Here is a 26,279-nt window from a genome sequence, read left to right on the forward strand (position 1 = left end):
TCCACTGGGAAAAATATTATCACACTCACAAATGCTATAATCACAAATTCAATTACTTTAATCACATGTAAAATAGAGTTATAAATTAGATGTAAACACATATCTCCACTGCGAAAAATATTATCACACTCACACTGTTTTGTTGTGTCTTAATTTATTGAATCAAAATTAATTCAGGGGTTATTTCAAAAACCAAATATAAAATAATTGCCCTAATATATCACAATTTCAATTAATATAATTAGATGTAAAATAGACTTATAAATTATATGTAAACACATATGTTCACTGCAAAAAATATTATCACACTCACACAGTTTTCTTGTGTTTTCATTTATTAAATCATATATAATTCAGGGGTTTTATATTTCATAAACCAAATATAAAACAAAATTAGTAATATATCACAAATTCAGTGATTATACAATGTAAAATAAACTTATAAATAATATGTAAATAAAACTACAGACTCTGCAAATTTAGGATACATATGCAGAACAACAAATAAAGTAAAATTTAGCTTCCTTGAAATATATAAAAATGCAGAAAAACAAACAAATCAAATTCTTGTACAAATATATGTGCTTCTTTGAAGACGGACAATGTGTACGAAGCTTGGTCTTTGGCCGGATTCTTGATCAGTAGAGAAAGACTTGAATTTCAGAGGGAGACAGACCTGAACGAAGCTTCAATTTCAGAGGGAGAGTTGAATTTCAGAGGGAAAAACACTTGAGCGAAGCTTGGAAGCTTCAATTTCAGAGGAAGAGTTGAATTTCAGAGGAAGAAAGACGTGAAAGAAGCTTGGTCTTTGGCCGGATTCTTCAAACTTCAATTTCAGAGGAAGAAACACCTGAACGAAGCTTGGTTATTCGTCGGATAGACAGACCGAGGGAGAGAGACCATTTCAAAAGCTTCACCTTTGGCCGGATTGTTGGTCAGTCGTCAGTCACCGGATTCTTCATGACTTCAATTTCAGAAGGAGAGAGGGCAGAATTTGAGACACAAATAATGATACAAAATTTGTGAATAAACATTTTACTTTTGGGGAGACAGAGGGAGACAAACCTGAACGAAGCTTCAATTTCAGAGGGAGAGTTGGTGTTTCAGAGGAAGAGAGATGTGAACGAAACGTCTTTGGCCGGATTCTTCAGACTTCAATTTCAGAGGGAGAAACATATGTACGAACCTTTGTCATTCGTTGGATAGATAGACTGAGGGAGAGAGACCATTTCAAAAGCTTCACCTTTGGCCGGATTGTTGATCAGTCGCCGAAATATTAGTCAGTCACCGGATTCTTCATGACTTCAATTTCAGAATGAGAGGGGGCATAATTTCAGACACAAATAATGATACAAAATATGAGAATAAACATTTTACTTTTGGGGGAATAACATCTGAGATTTGGGGGGAAAAGCAAAAACCTTTTTGGAGGGAAATTTAAGTTCGTATTTCTACACAATTGTATAAACCTTTTGTACACATACATACATAATATTATATACATAAGACTATTTTTACCAACTGCCATGTCACGCCTCCATGTCAGCAATGGATACCCTCCAGTGAGAGGGGGTACGATTTTTCCCATTACTATTATGTTCATTAGGGATGGCAACGGGGCGGGTTTGGAGCGGGTTTCTCTAAATCCCGCCCCGCCCCTTTTAATTTTTATCAAGTCCATGCCCGCCCCGAGACCCGCGACGGGTTGGATTTTCATATCCAACCCCGCCCCGTTAGGAAATACTGTGCCCCTGTGCCCGCCCCACTAACAAATTTTTTTCTCTCACTTTTTGGAACTTAAACTCCTGCTATTTAAATGTGCAAAGCCTAGGAATGACACAACATAAATAAAATTATATATCCTAATAAATAAATAAAAAATAACATGCACATAACATAATTCAGAGAACATAATAAACAAAAATAAAAGTTTAATACAACCAAATCACAAGAAGTTCTAAGCTCCAACTTCCACCATAACCAAAACAAAAGCAAATTTAATACCAAGTTTATATCCCAAATTAGGATTATAAGAGATGGGTAATTGGGTAAGCCGCTAAAATAACTTATTAATATATATATATATATATATATATATATATATATTAAATATAGTTATATGCAGGGCGGGGCGGGGCGGGGCCCCTAGGATATGTATATTGAACCCTTACCCGCCCCGTGACCCTCGACGGGTACAAAATTTGTATTCATGTCCGCCCCAACGGTATAACAAGTGTTCCCATATCCATTATTAACGGGGCGGGACGGGACGGGGCCCCGGCGGGGCGGTAAAAATTGACATCCCTAATGTTCATCATTATATTTTGAGGGACTAACCTTTTTCCCGCCGTTAGCACCAGGGTTTTGACTGCTATTTCATTTATGTATGAATCAATCTCGCTCTTCCACTCTCTCTATCTTGCGACTACTATTTATCTAATCTGTTACAGGTAACTAGCTTTTCATGTTGTAGCTTTCTATTTCCTCAAATCACGACTTCAGGTTTTACATTTTCCCTAATTTTTCTGCATTTTTATTTTTAGGGTTTAGTTTAATCTTCTCTGTTACTGACCTCCCTATACATTTTCCGCAGATTTATAGAATATTAGCCAAGCCATGAGAAGAAGAAGAAGAAATTCAGGCCTAATAGGCAACAGAGGAGCAGACGATGATGAACGAACTCAGATATTGGATTGTTCGGCCAAAGATCTTCCGAGCCCAATCCTCGTCGATATTCTATTACGACTCCCTGTGAAGATGATTCTTGTTTGCAAATGCGTTTCTAAAACTTGGCGCAGTTTAATTTCGGACCCCCAATTCACAAAGCTGCACTTCTCACTACAACAGCCCTGTCCTCTGATTCGGACCTTGGATTCGACGCGTGTGTCAAGAATGCTTTACTTGATTGAGCCTGAAACTTGCCACAATTTCGATATTGGGTACTGCAGTTGTAATGGTGGCTATCAGTATGATCGATGTGGCCTTCATGTGAACATGAAGCTTGACACCAAATTGAAGATCCCATTGCGCAATGCTGAAATGGTTCTCAAAGGCGAAGAGGGTGATGCCCAAATGGGTTGTTCCTCTGAAGGCAGTGGGGTTAAAAGGAAACGCAACATCAAAGTTAAACCCAAGGATCAGAAGTACAAAATTGTGAATTCATGCAATGGTTTTCTTTGCTTGTCTGAACCATCTCGTAAGGATCCTGTTGTTGTGTGTAATCCAGTCACTGGCGAGTATATAGAACTTCCGGTGGTTAACAGGGATGATGAGAATTCCAAATATTTTGGTGATTGTGGGTTTGGGTTCAGTCCAAAGGCTAATCAGTATAAGGTGATTAGAATGTTTCAACGATTGATTCGGGATCCTGTTACAGGTTGGGAAAGATATGGTCGTAGCATAGAGATAAACACACTTGGCACAGGATCATGGAGAAGCATTGGTGATGCTCCCTTTTCATCTTATAGGCTAACATTTCCGACCTATTTGAAGGGATGCATTCATTGGTTCTGTCTTGATTCCAAAAGTTCTAATTATATAGTTTCTTTTAACTTTGATAACGAGCAGTTCAAATGGGTTCCGCCACCTCCTCGTGAGTATGTTGAATATGATTATGATGAATTTAATGAAACCGGCAAGATTAGTTTGAGTACGATGTGTAATGTATCCATGGGGGTCATAAAAGACTGTCTATGCATATCTGATGCCTCCAGTTACTGTCCTATTGACATATGGGTTTTGAAGAAATATGGTGTTCAAGAATCTTGGACAAAAATGTTTTCTATTGATACCGATACAGATGAGAGGTGGCCTATTGGCTTATATCAGCCAATAAATTACCTAAAAAATGGAACATTATTGTTGTTTCAATATTTCACAAGCTCTCTGATTTGTTACGACCTGAATCAAAATTTGAAGCAATTGCTTATATTCCAAGTTTGATTTCACTTAAGGAGGCCGTTGGAGATAACACGGTGGTACTGAATATCAATTCAAGGTAAGGATGTGCTTGTTTGCAGATTAAAGTCACTTTAACACTTAAAATATATCTCTTAGATTTTGATGATGATATCTTACATTCATGGTTTTTTTTTTCATCACTAATTTGCATTTGGAAATTATGAAGGGAAAAAAAACTATGAATGTTTCATCTTTGCATTGTTTGCTTTTTCGCCCCCTACCCATTTCTAGGGGTACATGCTTTCAGCGACATTTCTCTTTAACAGGCCATTTTGAGAGTAGACTTGTGTTTTATGACATGCATCAACTTCAAAAAATATTGTTGCATAAATGTGATTCTTTTGTTGTAAATAATAACTTTTAGTATGGGTGAAATGACATTGTGTTTGCTAGTCGTGTAAAAGTAAAGAATGGCCAATAGTAGAGAGGCCAAATAGTTCTCCCTCCCCACTACTTTTTTTTTTTTGCATTATTGTTTAAGAGGAGAACAATGAGTAGGTGATTTGTCTCTTTCTCTCTTCTCTTTTTCTTTTTTGAGTGAGGGATTTGGTGGGAGTGAGGTGAGGACATGCATATTGCAAATCACTATAGGTCATGCTTGGTCCTCATGCTTCATCTAAAAGGATGCATTTGCACCAGGGGAGGGTCTATGAGAGGGCTTAAAGGGATCCTATCTGACAGTTTAGAAGCCCTATAGGTGATATTGTCTCTTAAAAGGTCTCCTTTCTAAGAGCATGTCGGTATGTGATTCCACCCTTTCCCAAAGTATTCTATAAAAAATTATCAACCATATGAGGTTCCACAAATGATGACAGACAATGAGTCTGTAGAGAGAAAATTTGGAAAAATCTGCGGAATCCTGGATGCAACTTACCAAAAAAAAATCCGTAAAACATTAACAGACATTGACGTTTTGTTTAGTTTTTGTTAATGATGACTTTTACATAATATTAAGAGGTTTCTATTATACTAAAATTCAGAGTAACTTGTCTGTAATCTAGAATCTTGCAAGTATTGAAATTCCAAAATAATCTTGTAGCTACCAGTTAGGTGCCGTTGTTTAGTCCACAACTGAAGATTGTTAGTTTATAATCTCTTACCAGTGAGCATTAACAAGGCGGGCAACTGAGAATGACTCAAAAGCTGTTCTGTTTCACTTGTCCTTCTTTACATTTGATGCAATGGTTCCTAAACATTGTGAGAAAATATGTTTAGTGTTGGCAAATTTCAGCATCAAAACTTGTGAATTGAGTTGTAATTTTCCGTTTGCTTTGAGTCTCGACTTTAGAAGATGAATGGCAAGTGATTGACACAAGCTCAATACCTATCGATCGGATTTAAACATCACTTAGAAGAGATACGTGGTGTCTCAGTACGCTTGTTTTTGTTTTTGAAAAAAAAAAGATTTTTGAATGTTTTCAAGAGTAAAAATATGTTTTGAAAATTTTGGAACATAAGTTGAATGGGCATTAAAACAATATCCACTTGGGGTTGTATTTAGTCAAATCCTGATATCTGTCTTATTTTTGCAATATCTAAACTCCGTGCTTAATCATCTTTATATGGTCAGAAACTAGACTCGATAAGCTTTCCAATGATATATTATTTGCTTAATTTCAAGTTCGTTTGACCACTCAATGAAGTTTGGGAGGTCAGGTCTTCTGCACAGACTAGGGAAAAGTTAGAAAATACACCAACCGGTTGGGTTTTGCCCCATCCGGTTGGACACCCTAGTGGACGAAATTCCAGTATACTTGGGGTACACTGGAATTTCGTCCACTAGGGTGTCCAACCGGATGGGGCAAAACCCAACCGTGGGGATTTGGACAACTGGTTAGAGGTGTCCCAGGAGGCTTTCACCTTCACTTTTTCTAATTAGATTTGAACTCCTTTTTCAACCCAATTCAAGAGGGGTCCAATAGGATTTTAAAATTCCGTCTTTTATTTTTACTCTCTTGCTTTTAAAAACTCTTCTATAGTTTGTATACATGCAAATTGATTGAGACACCAGTTCTAGAGATTTGAGTTCATTTTTTATTTTATTTTTGAGAGAACATATTTACATGTGAGTGTTTTAGGGTGATGCTCTAGTTCTGATTGACGGTTTTGTGAGCTATCTAAGATTTATCAATTTCAGTCAAAGCTATAAGTTTCTCCTTACATCTTCATGTTTGTGAGTGAAAGAAAGGCGAGTTCAATCGCTTGGAAAAGCATATCATACACATGAGAGAGAAAAAAAGAAGAAAAAAGCAGATCATCGTGAGATGATTGTGTTGTCTATGAATCAGTATTGCACTATTGCTAGTGGTTGCGAAGGCACTGGGATAGGAGGACATTAAGTGTCGAAGGTCAACAACAGGTAATTCTGAAGGCACTGAAATCATGGACTCTCAACAACAGGTGATTCCGAAGGCACCGGAATCATGACTCTTGTGGAGAGCAGTTCCACAGGCATTGGAGCTCGTTATATTCTTTCTTAGAATAGTGGATTGTTTCGCCAGAGACAGCTAGTCTCCGTGGTTTTTCCTCGCTGATATTTTCACAAAAAAATCCCAGTATCATCACTCTCTCTTCCTTGTCTTCACTTTGTTATTTTGCTTTGTGTAATTGGTTTTTTTTTTTTTTTTTCGCATTAATTTGCTAAAATCAAAATTAATCTAAAAAACAATCAAACTAGCAAACTCGACATATTCATCCCTCCCTAGACCTTTCTTCTGAGATTAAACTTCCCACGCCACTTCTGCACCGCATAACTCACAGACATGATACATATACGTTGTTGCCCAAAGATAAATTTATTTGTCTCTAATTTCCACTGTCTTGAGAGTTAGTTTGACCACCTTCAATCATAAATGATGACTGAAAGAGTTAACTAGAAATGCATAATATAAAATTATACCCTAAGTTATTCTCAAGTGTATAGCATATAGATTGTTAGGGTGTTTGGATGTGGAGATTAGCTGCAAATGCTTGTGTGCACGCACAAAATATATGGTATTGGTTTGAATTAACTACCTATTAGAGTCAGGAAGCTTCGACTTGCTTTGCTGACAAACTTTATGATTACAATTAGTTGAATGTTTTGATTATGTTTTTGGTGTTAGCTTTTATTTTTTCTTAGTAGGATCCTCTTTTTTTTTTTTTTTCCTAGTTGGTACTCACACACACATTTCTCTTCTGAGACTTGAAACCCTGACCTCCCTTTGGGAAGTAAGAGGCCGATACAGCTAGGCCACTGGCCCTTTGGTGGTAGGATCCTCTTTACGTTTTAATATAATTTGATTTAATTAGTTAATTTACTTTGTTTGTAGCTTTTTAACTTTATGATTACAATTAGTTAAGTGTCTATTAATTGTTATTATTATTTTTAATCCTGTCTGTTAAAAAATTTGGAATATATGGAAATGAATTAATTTTCATTTGCAAAACTTAAGCTCCAAAGATTCATTTGTGCTTGGGAGTAGTCGATTTGTATCAAATTATGCCAAAGGTTAGGTCTATTTCTAGGCTTTTCCTTGAGCATCCTACATGGGCAGAACATAAGGTTGGTGAGGCAATTTTCTTATTTATGCTTTTATTCTCAGTTTGCTATAATGTTTGTTGTTTTCATATGGGTATTCTGCACATTGTATGTTTTACATGTTTAATTTATTGCATAGTGTGGTTAGAATTTGATAATAGGAAATTCTGTGATGCAATTCATGTGATACTTCAATAAGTTAAATACTTGGGTTCTCTTAAGCTGGTTGACACTTATTTGTTATTAAGGCAAAGATTTTATGAGTGAAAGAAAGGCAAATTCAGTCACTTGAAAAGCAGATCATACCCAGGAGGGAAAAAAAAAGGCAGATCATTGTGAGGTGATTGCATTGGCAATCAATAAGAATTGCTAGTGGTAGCGAAGGCACTAGGATAGGAGGATACTAAGTGTCGGAGGTCAAGAACAAGTGATTCCGAAGGCACTGGAATCATAAACTCTTGTGGAGAGCAGTTTCCCAGGCATTGGAACTCATTATACTCTTTCTCAGAATAGTGGATTGTTTCGCCAGAGATGCCTAGTGTCCGTGGTTTTTTCTCGCTGATGTTTTTGCGTAAAAAATCCCAGTTTTATTTCTCTATCTCTTACTTGTCTTCATTTTCTTATTTTTATTGCTTTGTGTAATTGGTTTATTTTGCATTAATTGGCTCAATTCCAAATAAATCTAAAAAACAATCAAACTAGCAAACTCGACCTATTCATCCCCCTTTAGACCTTTCTTCCGAGATTAAACTTCCCACATCACTTCCGCACTGCGCAACTCACAGAAATGATAAATATAAGTTGACCCCCAAAGATAAATTCCTTCATCTCTAATTTGTATAATTTGTACTGTTCTGAGAGTTAGTTTGACCACCGTCAATCATAAATGATGACTGAAAGAGTTAACTAGAAATGCAAAATAACAAAAATTATACCCTATGTTATTTTCAAGTGTATAGGATATAAATTGTCAGTGTTTGGATGAGGAGATTAGCTGCAAATGCTTGTGTGCGCACACAAAATATATGGTATTGGTTTGATTTAACTACCCTTTAGAGTGAGGAAGCTTCGACTTGCTTTGCTGACAAACTTTATGATTACCAATTAGTTGAGTGTTTTGATTCTGTTTTTGGTGTTTTCGTTTATTTTTTCTTGGTAGGATCCTCTTTATGTTTTAATATAATTTGATTTAATTAATTAATTTATTTACTTTGTTTGTAGCTTTTTAACTTGCTGTTTCATGCTTCTTACATTTGAAATGATTTGTTTTTCCTTTTATAAATTCTCATTTTCATTTTGAGATGCTAATTATTTCTTTTCATTTTTTTTCATTGCTCGTGAAGACGTTTATAGAGAAAACAATACTTGCATCTTTCCGAAGAAATTTTCTGTGACATTGTCAGTTCCTTTTTGTTTTCTATAAATATGTGTGTTTGTATGTGTGTAGATATATAAAAGAGCTTGTTATCTTTGAAACCTCTTCTTCCTTATTTCTTTTTTTTTTTTCATTTTGTTTCAGTTTTTATTGGTTAAATTACCAAATGTCATTATTGCACACAGAGATTAGGTTAGTTCTCTAGAGTTCTAGTTGGCAATCCTGTGCCTGATGGAGCATTCATGAGATATGCTAAAATTTTTAAGATAATTCAAAAGGGAAAGTGTCTATTAGTTATTATTATTATTTTAATCCTGTCTATTAAAAAATTGGAATATATGGAAATGAATTAATTTTCATTTGTGAAACTTAAGTCCCAAAGATTCATTTGAGCTTGAGATCAGTCGATTTGTATCAAGTTATGCCAAAAGTTAGGCCTGTTTCTAGCCTTTTCCTTGAGCATCCTACATAGGCAGAACATAAGGTTGATGATGCAATTCTCTCATTTATGTTTTAATTCTCAGTTTGCAACAATGTATGTAGTTCATTTTGGGTATTGTGCATATTGTATGTTTTACATGTTTAATATATTGCATAGTGTGGTTAGAATTTGATAGTAGGAAGTTCTGTGATGCAATTCATGTGATGCTTCAATGAGTTATGTTGTAAAGCATAAAACAGAAGTGAAGAGAGAAATGAAACACAAAGAACACTAGGGTAGTACGTGGTTCAGCCACTAGGGCTTACATCCACGGCACAAAGAGCCCAAAGGGCTACATCACTTTATAATATATTCTCTCTTAATCTTTGTACACAAAGATCACCTCTATTTATAGGTGAAGAATAGAGGTGATAAATATGAAAAATACATTAATGGAAGATTCCTAAAATCAATACCATAAATTACTCAATCAATATTCTATCATAGGCTAAAATCTCTCCTATGATATTCTCATATCAAATATTATGTCAAGGTTCCTATAATAATATTTCCCAAATATAACATCTTCTAACACTCCCCCTCAAGCTGAAGGATGTATGAAAATGACGCCACACGGTGAATGCGAAGAACAATGCTACCGAACACACCAGTAGCCCAAACAAGTCCACATAGCACCAAACACATGGCGAAGGTTACGAACAATGCTACCGAACACACCTGCAGCCCAAACAAGTCAATAAAAACTACCGGAGAATGGCAAAGGCGAAGACATTGCTACGGAACACACAGGTGGCCCAAATAAGTCACACAATAGAACCGAGAAATCTTTAGCAACATTTCAGATACTAAGGGAATGCCCCAAAATAGGGGTCCGAACATAGGAAGAAAAATTAGGCTATGATACCATGTTGTAAAGTATAAAACAGAAGTGAAGAGATAAATGAAACATGAATAACACAAGGATATTACGTTGTTCAGCCACTAAGGCCTACATCCACGACACAAAGAGCTTAAAGGGCTACATCGTTTTATAATATATTCTCTCATCATTGTATACAATGATCACCTTTATTTATAGGTGAAAGAATAGAGGTGATAAATATGGAAAATAGAGAACATTCCTAAAATCAATACCATAAATCACTCCAATCAATATTCTATCATAGGCTAAAATCTCTCCTATGATATTCTCATATCAAATTCTGTCAAGGTTTCTATAATAATATTTTCCAAATATAACATCTTCTAACAAGTTAAATACTTGGGTTCTCTTAAGCTGGTTGACACTTATTTGTTATTAAGGCAAAGATTTTAGCTCTTTTGGGAATTCTCAAGGTTGTTTTGGATGTAAGGCTTTGGCAATATTTGATATAGGGTGATCCTGATATTGCTATTAGATGGGTCATGGGTGGCAGGGCGGTCCATGGGCTCACGACATGTAATAATTTGATGAGAGAGATTGTTGATACACGGCTTTCCTGGCGGCGCAAGCAGGTTTTTTTATGGCTTCATGTAAAGTCAGCTTGACCCTTAAGCTTCAAATAGGCATCAGGAGCGTCAAAGGATCAATCTTAGCTCATTTATTTTTTTTTATATTTTATATATTTGATTTATCGTTTCTTATTTAAAAAAGAGAGATTATATTATTTACACAATTTTTTCTAGAAACCAATGGTGTTATTTTTATAGTACTATCCTAATAATGATATGGAAGATTTAGCAAAATGTTTTTCCTTATGCAGTAGAGTAGTTGAAAATTTCCACTACTAAGTGATTACTTTCTAAAATTATGCTGTATAATCTGATGCTTCAAAGTCTTTTTCTCCTCTTGTGTAGATATGGAAATGGTGTCCCATGTTTATTTATCTTTAGGTACTGATAGTAACTGCAATTCTCCTTTTTGTATCATTTGCGTAATTGGAGTTGATACTTCATTTTTCTAATATATGGTAATGTAGAGTTCACCTACTTTGTTTTTATTTTTATTTTTGCTTAATGTATTTACTAGTGGTTGTAGTTATAACCATGCAGCAGGGACAAAACCTTATATCTAGTCATGCAGATTGTCTAACATAAAATAAATAAGAGTAACAACGTATAATCTTCCCACTAGTTCTAAAGTTATGGAGAATTATTTAAAATGTCAAATTATTCTTTAAAGAAAGTTCTATATGTGAAATGCTGTTCCAAGAGAATGCCAAGATTGCCCATATAGTTGATGTAGTATCCGATCCTTGCTGGCAAAAAATGTAATATCATACAATGAGCCATAGATGGTAAAACTTCAGAACAAAGAATAGGTTCTTCAGTTGCAATAATTGTGGTTGACTGCGTGATTAAACGGGGATATGGGGCATTTTTTTTTTTTTTTTTTTTTTTTTTGTGAATTTTGATGACATAGTATTATTTAGAAGATCTCAATTTGTATTTATTTAAGGATTATGTTTCTAAAAGTTATGATTCTTGATGTAGGTGTGCAAAATTCAGAGTGCTGGGTGAGACTAAAGCTATTTCGTTGGAGGAAGAAGATAGGGATATGGCATCTGATTCATTTTCATCGTATTCTGATTCTGATATATGGAAGCACTTGTGGCAGAGGTGATGAAGCCAAAAAGTATGCTGCAATTCAAAGTGGCAGGAGAGACTAGAGCTCTTTCATTAGTGGAAGAGTGCATACAGAGAAAAGCCGCTTGATTTACTCGTCTTTTGATTGATAGGTGCAGGAAGGGTAAGGAAATTGATGTTATGCTTAGATTAACTACTTTATAATCGAAGCTAATATCTGAAGGTATTGGTTTTTTGAGCAAGTATACCTTTCCTGAGGTTACTTAGTGCTTGACTGAGTATGCTGAAAGAAACAGTATCAGTAATTGTGGTTATTGAGTGCTTTACTTCTTTAAATTTCTTAGGGACTGGAAAGTTTTTGAGAACTAAACCAAGTAATGACTACTGATATCTTTCTCATGTTTACTCTAATCTTTTCTAGGAATTTCTCATGAAAATTACAATTTCGACCTTTTTACAGGATATTTATAATTTGCATGCAAAGGTCTTTCAAATTGCTGTAAAAGAAGTTTTTATAGGCCGACAATTACAGCAATAATTACAATGTTCTATCTTTGATGCTATGTATACTTGAGCTGTGGTATGAGTTAAAATGATAAATACAGTATATTTTTAGAGCAACAAGATTGTTGTATAATTAGTTTTGTTACTTCTTGAGCTGAATTGTTTTAGTTACAAAGTGTTCTTATGTCGTAGTAGTGCCTCAAATATAAAAAATTAAAGGAATTCTTAGTTTGTCACTGTGGATGTGTGTGGTTTAAATTCAATTATGCACTCTGTTTTGTGCAGCTATCTGTTTGTCTCAACTCTCAACATTGTTTTGTTTCTAAAAGACTAAAAGATATGAAAAAATAAGACAATCTAATGAAATAAATGGCTTCCCCAATTGCCTAATAAAAATTATGAATTTTATACCGGGAAGTGTTTTAATTTTCAACAATTTATCTCGTAGTTACATCTGAACCGGAAAAAGGAGGATTTTCGATAAATCTTTCATTCTCCATTCAAATATTTGCTAAAATTTCCTAAAGTTAGTAGCCTGACATTGTTTGCTTCGGTTTGGATTTGCACTTTGATAGAGGAGAGCCGTTTCCTTGGTGGAGTTGTCCGTGGTTTGTTGGAAAGGTAAAAAGGAAAAGGTAAATAATTAACAATTGCCATTTTCGGAGTATCATTTTTCTTGGGATAAATTGAACTTCATTAAAGTAGTTCAAGTGAGAGCTTCATTATCAACCAGTAAGTAATTTAATTTGCATTATAATTAGTTCATGGAGCTCTGGAGTGCAATGGATGCTTTTTTAACTTGGTTATATTAAAAAAATTTGTGGTGATCAAATTGTATTGTATGTGGATGGTGTGAGAAAGGGCATGCAGATCCAAAAAAAAATTAAATAAATAAATAAATCGACGAATGAACAGCCCACAATTGAGTACATAACATCACAAGGTCTCTATTATCACTAAAATTCATGAGAAACTGAAGATTGGTAGTCTGTAATCACTTATATTGAGCGTTAACAATGCTTGCAACTGAGAATGACCCAAATACTTGGGATTTACAGTTTTTGAAACAAGTCATTAAATAATTGTGAAGGGGTGATAGAGTTTATTTGAGGAGAAATCACACCGAGCTTCTGAGATCAGCTTTGATCTTTCTAAGTCTATTCGGAGTCCCACGTGCTTGTTGCTCTAACATTATTCGCGAATGCCTAGAAGAATTCTGGACTTGCGTTTTTTTTTTTCTAAATTTGAGCCAGAAAAAGAGCATTACATTGTTTGCAAATTTATTTATGACACATATAGTTAAACTCCTCAACTCATACACCACACGATTAACTAAACGGGTTAATCGTGTCAACTCGTTTACAATCCAAACTCGTTTAAGATCAATCTAAATTCATTTAACTCGTGTCGTGTTCGAAACGTATTGATGGTTCATGTCAAACTCTGCAACTCCCAAGTGTGATTCAACCTCATTAAGAAGGACTGCTTTGAATGAATTAATTAAAGGACTAGTTAGGTTGGGATTTAGGGCATCTCCAATGGACTCTCTGAATTCAGGATCTCCGAATTTACCACATCAGCATTTTTTCATAATTATGTCAGCATTTTCCATAACTACATCAACGTTTCACAATCTCCAAATTTTAACTATTAGATATACTACAATGGTACATTTTCGCTCCCCAAAAATATTAATATTTTAATATTTTTAAAATTTGAAATAAAATTTATTTTTTAACTTTTTAATAAACAATGAAATGTTTCTAATATCATTTAAAATAAACAATGAAATGTTTTTTTTTTTTTTAAATAAATAAATATGTATATAATTATTTTTTTATAAAAAATTCAAAAAATAGGTTTTTGTGCCAATATAGCCGTTAAGGCACTGTTTGGGTCAGCCAAATAGTGCCTAAAACGACTATATGCCAGTAAGAATATTTTAAAAAGTAATTTTTTTATAAAAAAAAGCAAATTTATCTATTTTTTTAAACTTTTTTGCCCAAAAAAACCTTTATGGCACTGTTTAGGTCAGCCAAACAATGCCTTAATGGCTCTTTGGTTCAATTATTTTGAGGGAAAAAAAAGAGGCCAAAATTAGCAAAAAAAAACTGATTTTTTCCTCTTTTTTTAAGCAAACATGCCCTTAAGAACAGTGTTTTGAGTTACAAGAAAGTTTTGGACCAGAATAAAAAAATTAAAAGAAAATGAATGTGGACTCGCATGACAGGCCCTCGGCTCGCCAACAGGGTCGCAGACTACCGCGACCCATTCCACAATCCAATGGGTGGGATCCAATTTTTAGCTACCCCATTGGAGTAGGCCAATCTCCAAACTTAGCCCAAAATCGCGGTACTCCGCTCCATTGGACCTGCTCTTAGTCATTATATTTTGAGGGACTAATAAGTAACCTCACATGCTTTTCTACACCCGCCCTTAGCACTAGGGTTTTGACTGCTACTTCATTTATCTATGAATGAATCTCGCTCTTCACCTTCTCTCTGGTGAAAACTAGTATATTTATCTAATACGTGTGAACAAGCTTTCTATTTCCTCAAATCACGACTTCAGGTTTTACCTTTTCCCTCATTTTTCTGTTTTTTTATTATTAGGGTTCAGTTTAATCTTCTCTGTTTATTTATAGAATATTAGCCAAGCCATGAGAAGAAGAAGAAGAAATTCAGCCCTAATAGGCAACGGAGGAGCAGACGATGATGAACAAACTCAGATATTGGATTGTTCGGGCAAAGATCTTCCGAGCCCAATCGTCGTCGATATTCTATTACTACTCTCTGTGAAGACGATTCTTGTTTGCAAATGCGTTTCTAAAGCTTGGCGCAGTTTAATTTCGGACCCCCAATTCGCAAAGCTGCACTTCTCACGACAACAGCCCTGTCCTCTGATTCGGACCTTGGATTCCACGCATCTGTCAAGAATGCTTTACTTGATTGAGTTTGAAACTTGCCATAATTTTGATCTCGGGGACTGCAGTTTTAATGGTGGCTATCAGTATGATCAATGTGGCCTTCATGTGAACATGAAGCTTGACACCAAATTGAAGATCCCATTGCGCAATGCTGAAATGGTTCTCAACGGCGAAGAGGGTGATGCCCAAATGGGTTGTTCCTCTGAAGGCAGTGGGGTTAAAAGGAAACGCGGCATCAAAGTTAAACCCAAGGATCAGAAGTACAAAATTGTGAATTCATGCAATGGTTTTCTTTGCTTGTCTGAACCATCTCGTATGATCCTGTTGCTGTGTGTAATCCAGTCACGGGCGAGTATATAAACCTTCCAGTGGTTAACAGGTCTGATGTGAGAACCAAATATTTTGGTTATTGTGGGTTTGGGTTCAGTCCAAAGGCTAATCAGTACAAGGTGATTAGAATGTTTAAACAATTTTTTGGGGATCCTGTTAGCACTGAGATAAACACACTTGGCACAGGATCATGGAGAAGCATTGGTGATGACTGTGATGCTCCCTTTTCATCTTATAGGCTAACATTTCCAACCTATTTGAAGGGATGCATTCATTGGTTCTGTCTTGATTCCAAAAGTTCTAATTATATAGTTTCTTTTAACTTTGATGACGAGCAGTTCAAATGGGTTCCGCCACCACCTCGTGAGAATGTTGAATATGATTATGATGAATTTAATGAAATCCACAAGGTTAGTTTGAGTACGAAGTGTAATGTATCCATGGGGGTCATAAAAGACTGTCTATGCATATCTGATGCCTCCAGTTACTGTCCTATTGACATATGGGTTATGAAGAAATATGGTGTTAAAAATCTTGGACAAAAATGTTTTCTATTGATACCGATACGGTTGAGAGGTGGCCTATTGGCTTATATCAGCCAATAAATTACCTCAAAAATGGAACATTATTGATGTTTCAAAATTTCACAAGCTCTCTGATTTGTTACGACCCCAAAGGATCACAAGAATTTAAGTATCTGAAGCTTCATGGTACTAAATCAAAATTTGAAGCAATTGCTTATATTCCAAGTTTCATTTCACTTAAGGAAGCCGTTGGAGATAACATGGTGGTAGTGAATATCAATTCAAGGTAAGGATGTGCTTGTTTGCAGATTATAGTCACTTTAACACTTATTTTTATCTGTTAGATTCTGATGATGGTATCTTACATTCATGTTTTTTTTTTTTCCATCACTAATTTGCATTTGGAAATTATGAAGGGAAAAAAAAAAAAAAAAACCTATGAATGTTTCATCTTTGCAGTGTTTATTTTTTCTCCCCCTTCCCATTTCTGGGGGTACTTGTTTTCAGTGACCTTTCTTTTTAAGAGGCCATTTTGAGAGTAGACTTGTGTTTTATGACATGCATCAACTTCAAAAGATATTGTTGGATAAATGTGTCCAGTTAGAAAATTTATTGTGAATGTAGGACACTCAAATTCTGAGAGACTACATTTTTGCTTTACTTATTAGACCTTGTAAAATTTATGGTCAATGTGATTCTTTTGTTGTAAATAATAACTTTCAGTATGGGTGAAATGACATTGTGTTTGCTAGTTGCATAAAAGTAAACAATGGCCAATAGTAGAGAGGACAAATAGTTCTCTCTCCCCCACTACTTTTTTCTTTTTGCATTATTGATTAAGAAGAGAACAATGAGTAGGTGATTTCTCTTTTTCTTTTTTGGGTGAGGGATTTGAAGGGAGTGAGGTGAGGACATGCATATTGTACGATGCCTGCTTCATGCACAACTACAAAATATTTTTAAAAACTGATTGTATCTCAAATCACTATAGGTCATCTTGGTCCTCATGCTTTATCTAAAAGGATGCATTTGCACCAGGGGAGGGTCTATGAGAGGGCTTAAAGGGATCCTATCTGACATTTTAGAAGCCCTACAGGAGATACTGTCTCTTAAAAGGTCTCATTTCTAAGAGTATGTCTGTATGTGATTCCACCCTTTCCCAAAGTATCCTATAAAAAATGCTCAACCATGAGGTTCCACAAATGATGACAGACATTGAGTCTATAGACAGAAAATTTGGAAAATCCTACGGAATCCTGGATGCAACTTACCAAAAAAAAAAATCCGTAGAAGAACATTAACAGACTTTGATGATTTGTTTAGTTTTTGACATTTTGTTAATGATGACTTTTACATAATATTACGAGGTTTCTATTATACTAAAATTCAGAGTAACTTGTCTGTAAACTAGAATCTTGCAAGTGTTGAATTTCCAAAATAATCTTGCAGCTACCGGTTAGGTGCCGTATAGTCCACAACCGAAGATTGTTAGTCTATAATCTCTTACCAATGAGCATTAACAAGGCTCGCAACTGAGAATGACTCAATAGCTGTTGTTTTTCACTTGTCATTTTTTACATTTGATGCAATGGTTCCTAAACATTGTGAGAAAATATGTTTAGTCTTGGCAAATTTCAGAGTCAAAACTTGTGAATCGAGTTGTAATTTTTCGTTTGCTTTGAGTTCGATTTTAGAAGCTGAATGGCAAGTGATTGACACAAGCTCAATACCTATCAATTGGATTTGAACATCACTTAGAAGAGATTAGTGATGTCTTGGTACACTTTTTTTTGATGTTTTCAAGAGTAAAAATATGTTTTGAAAATTTTGGAACATGAGTTGAATGGGCATTAAAACAATATCCACATGGGGTTGTATTTAGTCAAATCCTGACATCTCTGTCTTATTTTTGCAGTATCTATATTCCATACTTAAATCATCTTTATATGGTCGAAACTAGACTCAATAAGCTTTCCAACGATATATTATTTGCTTAATTTTGAGTTCGTTTGACCACTCAATGAAGTTCGGGAGTTCAGGTCTTCTGCACAGACTAGGGAAAAGTTAGAGAATACATTAACTGGTTGGGGTTTGCTCCAACCGGTTGGACACCTTAGTGGACAAAATTCCAGTGTACTCCCCAAGCGGTTGGGGATTTGGCCAACTGGTTGGAGGTGTCCTAGGAGGCTTTCACTTTCACTTTTTCTAATTAGATTTGAACTCTTTTTTCAACCCAATTCAAGAGGGGTCCAATAGGATTTTAAAATTCCGTCTTTTATTTATACTCTCTTGCCTGTAAAAACTCTTCCATAGCTTGTATACATGTAAATTGATTGAGACCCCAGTTCTAGAGATTTTAGTCCATTTTTATATTTTTGGGAGCATACATGTACATGTGAGTGTTTTTGAGTGATGCTCTAGTTTTTATTGATAGTTTTGTGAGCTATCTAAGATTTATCAATTTCGATCAAAGCTACAAGTTTCTCCGTACATCTTCGTGTTTGTGAGTGAAACTAAGAAGCACAGACACGGATACAACACGACATAGACACGGCGACATGTCAAATCCAAAAAAATTAGGACACGGACACGGCCAATAGTATATATATATATATACACACACACACACACACACACACGTGATGTAATACTTTAAAAATTACTGAGTGTTATTATTTTTAATCAACCTCACAATGAAAAAAAACACAAATCATAACTCATAACTAATAAACTATAAAAGAAAAATATTACATAGTTATAAAATCAAATAAAAAACAAGATATTAGAATAATAACTAGTATAATTTAATCATCATTGCAACTTCACTCCAAATACAAAAGCATAGATAGAAAGGACTATTAACATTCACGAGTGTTTAACATTCAGGACTTTACCGTTAGTACTTAATATTCACAAAAAAATAAAGGCTAGTCACCAAAAAAGATACAGAAACAAGTCAGTGTACTATCATCTATTCCCATCCATCATTTGACCTAGGACTTTTACCATTTACAAAACCAAAAGGGTAGTACAAAACAAAAAATAAAATATATCAGCATTAAAAATTTAAAAAAATAAATAAATAAATAACATATCAGCATTAAAAATTAAAAAAAAAAAAAAAAAAATTCCAGAAAAGTGTATCCGAGCCGTGTCCGAGCTATCTGAGCCGTGTCCAAAAAAAAAAAAAAAATTCCAGACACGTTTTTTGGTGTGTCTGACACGTGTCGGACACGGATTCTTCGCCCATTTTGGAGTGTCCGTGCTTCCTAGGAGTGAAAGAAAAGCGAGTTCAATCACTTGGAAAAGCATATCATACCCAGGAGAGAGAGAGAGAGAGAGAGAGAGAGAGAGAGCAGATCATCGTGAGATAATTGCGTTGTCTAAGAATCAGTACTGCACTATTGCTAGTGGTTGTGAAGGCACCGGGATAGGAGGACACTAAGTGTCGAAGGTCAACAACAGGTGATTCCGATGGTACTGGAATCATATACTCTCGACAACAGGTGATTCCAAAGGCACTGGAATCATAGACTCAACAACAGGTAATTCCAAAAGCACTGGAATCATGACTCTTGTGGAGAGTAGTTCTGCAGGCATTGGAACTCGTTATACTCTTTCTTCGAATAGTGGATTGTTTCGCCAGAGACAGCTAGTCTCCCTTGTTTTTCCTCGCTGATGTTTTCACATAAAAATCCCAGTATCATCTTTGTATCTTACTTGACTTCACTTTCTTATTTTTTTTTGCTTTGTGTAATTGGTTTTTTTCACATTAATTTGCTAAAATCAAAATTAATCTAAAAAACAATCAAACTAGCAAACTTGACATATTCATCCCCCTCTAGACCTTTCTTCTGAGATTAAACTTCCCACACCACTTCCGCACCGCGTAACTCACAGACATGATACATTTAAGTTGGCGCCCAAAGATAAATTTATTTGTCTCTAATTTGCACTGTTTTGAGAGTTAGTTTGACCACCTTCAACATAAATGATGACTAAAAGAGTTGGCTAGAAATGCATAATATAAAATTATACCCTCTGTTATTTTCAAGTGTATAGGATATAGATTGTTAGGGTGTTTGGATGTGGAGATTAGTTGCAAATGCTTGTGTGCACATATATGGTATTGGTTTGAATTAACTGCCCTTTAGAGTCAGGGAGCTTCGACTTGCTTTGCTGACAAACTTTATGATTACAATTAGTTGAATGTTTTGATTATGTTTTTGGTGTTAGCTTTTATTTTTCTTGGTAGGGTCCTCTTTACGTTTTAATATAATTTGATCTAATTAATTAATTTATTTACTTTGTTTGTAGCTTTTTAACTTTATGATTACAAATAGTTAAGTGTCTATTAATTGTTATTATTATTTTTAATCCCGTCTATTAAAAAAATTGGAATACATGGAAATGAATTAATTTTCATTGGTGAAACTTAAGCGCCAAAGATTCATTTGAGCTTGAGGGCCTGTTTCTAGACTTTTCCTTGAGCATCCTACTTGGGCAGAACATAAGGTTGGTGAGGCAATTTTCTTATTTATGCTTTAATTCTCAATTTGCTATAATGTATGTAGTTTTCATTTGGGTATTTTGTACATTGTATGTTTTACATGTTTAATATATTGCATAGTGGTCACTCTCCCCCTACTGTCTCTCGGGTTGACAGATTCCTTATGCCTGGTGATTGGGAGGAGAAGTTTTCTGATGTGGTTCAGGCTACTTTGGCTCGTCCTATCTCTGACCATATTCCGTTGATGTTGGATTGTGGTGGTTTGCGCAGTAGATGTTCTCCTTTCAGATTCGAAAATATATGGCTTCGGGCTTCGGGCTTTCTGGAGAGGGTTCGATAATGGTGGGAGGGGTATCGGGTGGTGGGCACCCCAATTATTTCTCTCGCAGGTAAACTGCGGCTTTTAAAGGAGAGTATCAAGATATGGAACAAAGAGGTCTTCAGAAATCTTAGGTGGAGGAAGAATCAGGTTTTTTCTGAGATTGCTGATATTGACCGGATGGAGGGGCAAGGGGACTTGGTAGATTCCTTGAAGGCTAGGAGGGTGGAGTGTCAGGCGGAGTTTGCTAAGATCGCTATCATGGAGGAGATTTCGTGGAGGAAAAGTCTCGAGCTTTGTGGCTTAAGGAGAGTGATAGTAACACGAAGTTTTTTCATAGATTGGCCAATGCTCATAGAAGGGGCAATCATATTGGGAGGATTTGGGTGGATGAGGAGTTGTTATGTAAGGAGGAGGAGATTTTTAAGGGCATTGCTAAGTTCTATGCGAAGTTGTTCACAGAATCTGCTAGGTGGAGACCCTTGCTTGAAGGGCTTCAGTTTGACTCTATTTCTAGTGAGGAGTGCTCTGGTCTAGAGGAGCCTTTTTTTGAAGAAGTTTTGATTGCTTTGAAGAGCTGTAACAGGGATAAAGCCCCAGGCCTAATGGGGTTACAATGAGATTCCTTTTGGAGTGCTGGGAGGTGGTGAGAGGGGAGGTGATAGGCACTTTTCATGCTTTCCATTCTTTGGGCTCCTTTGAGAAGAACTTGAATGCCACTTTCATTGCTCTCATTCCGAAAAAGGGGGGGGGGGGGGGGGGGGGGGGGGGGGTGGGTGGTTCGCTGTTAAGGATTTTCGCCCTATTAGTCTGGTAGGGTGCATTCACAAGTTGATTGCCAAGATCCTTGCTTCTAGGTTGAGGAAGGTTTTGGATAGTGTCATTTCTGACGCTCAGAATGCTTTTGTGGGAGGTCGTCAGATTCTGGATTTAGTTCTTATTGCTAACGAGTGTGTGGACTCCGGATTGAGCAGTGGGGTTCCGGGAGTTCTGTGTAAGTTGGACATTGAGAAGGCATACGATCATGTGAATTGGAGCTTCCTTATCTACTTGATGGAGAGGATGGGGTTTGGTGTTCGTCGGAGGAAATGCATTCATTTCTGTATTTCTAGTGCTCGTTTCTCGATTCTTGTTAATGGAGCTCCGATGGGATTTTTCTCTAGCCCGAGGGGCTTGAGGCAGGGGGATCCGCTTTCCCTTTTCTTGTTCCTTTTTGTGATGGATGCCCTTAGTAGATTGATGAGAAGGGCTATGGAGTTGGGTTTTCTGAGAGGTTTCCAGGTGGCCAGGATACTACTTCTCAGTTGGAGATCTCCCATTTGATGTTTGCTGATGATATTCTTGTTCTTTGTGATGTAAATGTGTCTTAGCTTAGATATCTGAGATGTGTTATGATCTGGTTCCAAGTTGTCTTTGGCCTTAAGGTGAATGTTGGAAAGAGCATCTTGGTGCCGGTTGGGGAGGTCCCTGAGATCGCGATGTTTGCTGATATTCTTGGTTGCCATACTGCCTCTTTTCCTATCTTGTACTTAGGGTTGCCCCTGGGAGCTACTTCACGGTGTGTGGGAGTATGGGATTCTATTGTGGATAGGTTTGAGAGGAGACTGGCGGGTTGGAAGAAGCAATACCTCTCCAAGGGTGGTCGGGTTACGCTGATTAAGAGCACCCTTTCTTCCCTTCCCACTTATTTTATCTCTCTATTTCAGATTCCCTCTTCTGTGGCTGAGAGGATTAAAAGATTGCAGCGAAACTTTCTAAGGGGGGGGGGGGGGGGGGAGAGGAGTTCAAGTTTCATCTGGTTCAATGGGAGCAAGTGTGCAGGCCGATTCGGAGTGCAGGTTTGGGGTTTAGAAGATTGGTACCTTTCAATAAAACTCTCCATGGGAAATGGCTGTGGAGATTTGGGGTGGAGAGGCATTGGCTTTGGAGGAGGATTGTTGCTAGTAGATTTGGGGAGAGTAGAGGAAGGTGGAGCTCTCTTGAGGTGCGTGGTCCAAGGGGAGTGGGGGTTTGGAAGTTCATTTGGAAGGGGTGGGCTGATTTCTCCAAACATGTTCGCTTTCGTCTCAGGGATAGTAGGAGGATTGGTTTTTGGGAGGACGTCTGGTGTGGGGATCTTCCTTTGGCTCTTGCTTTTCCACGGCTCTTCAGGATTGCTACGGATAGGCAGGCCATGGTAGTCATCTGTTATCATCTTGATAGTGGGAGACTATTTTGGGATGTTCGATTCAGGCGATGTTTTCAGGACTAGGAGATTGAGGATGCCATTTATTTTTTGGAGTTGTTGTATTGACAGGGGATTAGGGATGGAGATTCTGATTGTTGGATTTGGGCTTCTAACTCTCAGGGTCGTTTCGAGGTTCGGTCCTTTTTCAGGTGTCTCACGGAGGAGCTTGGAGGTCCTTTCCCTTGGAAGTCTGTTTGGCACTCAAAGGCTCCTCTCAAGGTGGCCTTCTTTGCTTGGACCTCTGTTTTGGGAAAGATTTTAACCCAGAATAACTTGAGAAGGAGAAATCAGGTAGTGGTCAATCGTTGTTATATGTGTCTTTGAGATGAGGAAACAGTGGATCACCTTCTTTTATACTGCACCATAGCCAAGGAATGTTAGGATTTGATGCTTGGTCTGTTTGGGAATCTCTAGGTGATGCCTGGATCCGCTAGAGGGTTGATAGAGGCTTGAAGAGGCTGTTCTGTGGGGGCTCATATTCGGGATGCTTGGAGGGCTATGCCTCTGTGTTTGGTGGTGTTTATGACTTGAGAGGAATAGGAGATATTTTGATGGGAAGGAGTTGCCCATTTCTATTCTTAAATTCTATATTATTTCCACTCTTTTTTGTTGGATTTCAGGGAGAAGTTTTAGATCTTTAGAGGAGATTGTCGAATTTTTGGCCTCTTTGAAGGCTTGAGGCTCTTGCTAGCCTTTTGTATTTCTTTCGGGTTTCGCTCCCCTTTTGAGCGCTTTCTATACAATTTTACTTATATATATATATATATATATATATATATATATATATATATATATATTGCATAGTGTGGTTAGAATTTGATAGTAGGAAGTTCTGTGATGCAATTCATGTGATGCTTCAATAAGTTAAATACTTGGGTTCTCTAAGCTGGTTGACACTTATTTGTTATTAAGGCAAAGATTTTAGCTCTTCTGGCAATTGTCAAGGTTGTTTTGATGTAAGGCTTTGGCAATATTTGATATAGGATGACCCTGATATTGCTAGTAGATGGGTCATGGGTGGCAGGGCGGTCCATGGGCTCACGACATATAATAATTTGGTGAGAGAGATTGTTGATGCACAGCTTTCCTGGCGGCGCGAGGATGCTTCAGGTTTTTTTATGGCTTTATGTAAAGTCACTTTGACCCTCAAGCTCCAAATAGGCATCAGGAGCATCAAAGGATCAATCTTTGTTGGTTGTGACTATTTGGATAGTTTTTTTTGTTTGTTTGTTTTTCTTATTTTAAGAGATTATATTATTTACACAATTTTTTGTACAAACCAATGGTGTTATTTTTATACTACTATCCTAATAACGATATGGAAGATTTAGCAAATTTTTTTTTTCTTATGCAGTAGAGTAGTTGAAGATTTCCACTAGTAAAGGATTACTTTCCATGATTATGCTTTATTAACTGACGCTGCAAAGTCTTTTTCTCATCTTCTTGTGTAGATATGGAAATGGTGTCCCATGTTTATTTATCTCTAGGTGCTGATAGTATCTGCGATTTTCCTTTTCGTTTTTTATTTTTATTTTTGTTAAATGTATTTACTAGTGGTTGTAGCTATAACCATGCAGCAGGGACAAATCCTTATATCTAGTCATGCAGATTGTCTAACATAAAATAAATAAAAGAGTAACAATGCATAATCTTCCTGCTAGTTCTAAAGTACCTAAGAATTATTTAAAATGTCAAATTATTTTTTAAAGAAAGTTGTGTGTGAAATGCTGTTCCAAAAGAATGCCAAGATGGCCCATGTAGTTGATGTAGTATCTGATCCTTGCTGGCGAAAAATATAATATCATACAATGAGCCACATAGATGGTAAAACTTAAGAACAAAGAATAGGTTCTTCAGTTGCAATAATTGTGTTGATTGAGTGATTAAATGGGATATGGGGCAATCATTTTTTTTTTTTTAGAATTTTGATGACATAGATATTTAGCAGATCTAAATTTCTATTTATTTAAGGATTATGTTTCTAAAAGTAATGATTCTTGATGTAGGTGTGCAAAATTCAAAGTGCTGGGTGAGACTGAAGCTATTTCGTTGGTGGAAGAAGATAGGGGATATGTCATCTGATTCATTTTCATTGTATTCTGATACTGACAAATGGAAGCACTTGTGGCAGAGGTGATGAAGCCAAAAAGTATGCTGCAATTCAAAGTGGCAGGAGAGACTAACAGCGAAAGGCCGCTTGATTTGCTCATCTTTTGATTGATAGGTGGAAGAAGGGTAAGGAAATTGATGTTATGATTAGATTAACTACTTTATAATCGAAGCTAATATCTGGAGGTACAGGTTTTTTGAGCAAATACACCTTTCCTGGAAGCCTTTCAAGTTCATATTTTGCCTACTTTTGGTAGTTTTGGGTACCTACCTTTTTGTGGTGTTATTGAGTAGGCCAAAAGAAACAGTATGATTAACTGTGGATCTGTGACTTCTTTAAATTTCTTAGGTGAATGGAAAGTGTTTGAGAACTAAACTAAGTAATGACTCCTGATATATTTCTCATGTTTTCTCTATACTTCTCTAGGAATTTCTCATGAAAATTACAATTTCAACCTTTTTACAGGATGTTTATAGTTTGCATGCAAAGGTCTTTCAAATTGACAGCAAATTGCTATAAAAGAAGTTTTTATAGGCTGACAATTACAACAATAATTTCGATGTTCCACCTTTGATGCTTTTTTATACTTGAGCTGTGGTAATTGCCATTTTTGGAGTATCATTTTTCTTCGGGTAAATTGAAGCAGCTCAAGTGAGAGCTTCATTATCAAGCAGTAAGTAATTTAGTTTGCTAGATTATTAGTTAATGGAGCTCTGGGATGCAATGGTTGGTTTTTGCCTTCAGTTCATTATATTCAGAAACTTTTGTGGTGATCACATTGTATTTTATGTGGACTGTGTGAGAAAGGGCATGCAGATGAAAGAAAACAAAACAAACAAACAGCCCACAATCTATTACATAACTTCACAATGCTTCTCTTATTACAAAATTTATATTGAGCATTAACATTGCTTGCAACTGAGAATGACCCAAAAACTTGGGATTTACAATTTTGAAAGTGTTTTTG

At 36.2% G+C, this 26,279-nt stretch overlaps 1 protein-coding gene across 2 annotated transcripts; it reads left to right on the forward strand.

The window, feature by feature from the left end:
• Positions 1-2,450: 2,450 nt before the first annotated feature.
• On the forward strand, positions 2,451-25,691 carry LOC132295120 (F-box protein At3g07870-like). Of its 2 annotated transcripts, none has more exons than XM_059793232.1 (3): positions 2,451-2,502; positions 2,594-3,997; positions 25,209-25,691. In XM_059793232.1, the coding sequence occupies exon 2, from the start codon at positions 2,617-2,619 to the stop codon at positions 3,940-3,942; it is 1,326 nt and encodes a 441-aa protein (XP_059649215.1). In that variant the 5' UTR covers positions 2,451-2,502; positions 2,594-2,616; the 3' UTR covers positions 3,943-3,997; positions 25,209-25,691. The 2 variants fall into 2 exon arrangements, with proteins under 2 accessions (XP_059649215.1, XP_059649216.1); XM_059793233.1 differs by lacking the exon at positions 25,209-25,691 and adding an exon at positions 11,770-12,332.
• Positions 25,692-26,279: the final 588 nt, after the last annotated feature.

Source organism: Cornus florida, unplaced genomic scaffold (assembly GCF_030987335.1).
Source record: "Cornus florida cultivar Cherokee Brave unplaced genomic scaffold, ASM3098733v1 CherokeeBrave_3.0.0_Hap2_Chr02, whole genome shotgun sequence".
Classification (NCBI taxonomy): Eukaryota; Viridiplantae; Streptophyta; class Magnoliopsida; order Cornales; family Cornaceae; genus Cornus; species Cornus florida.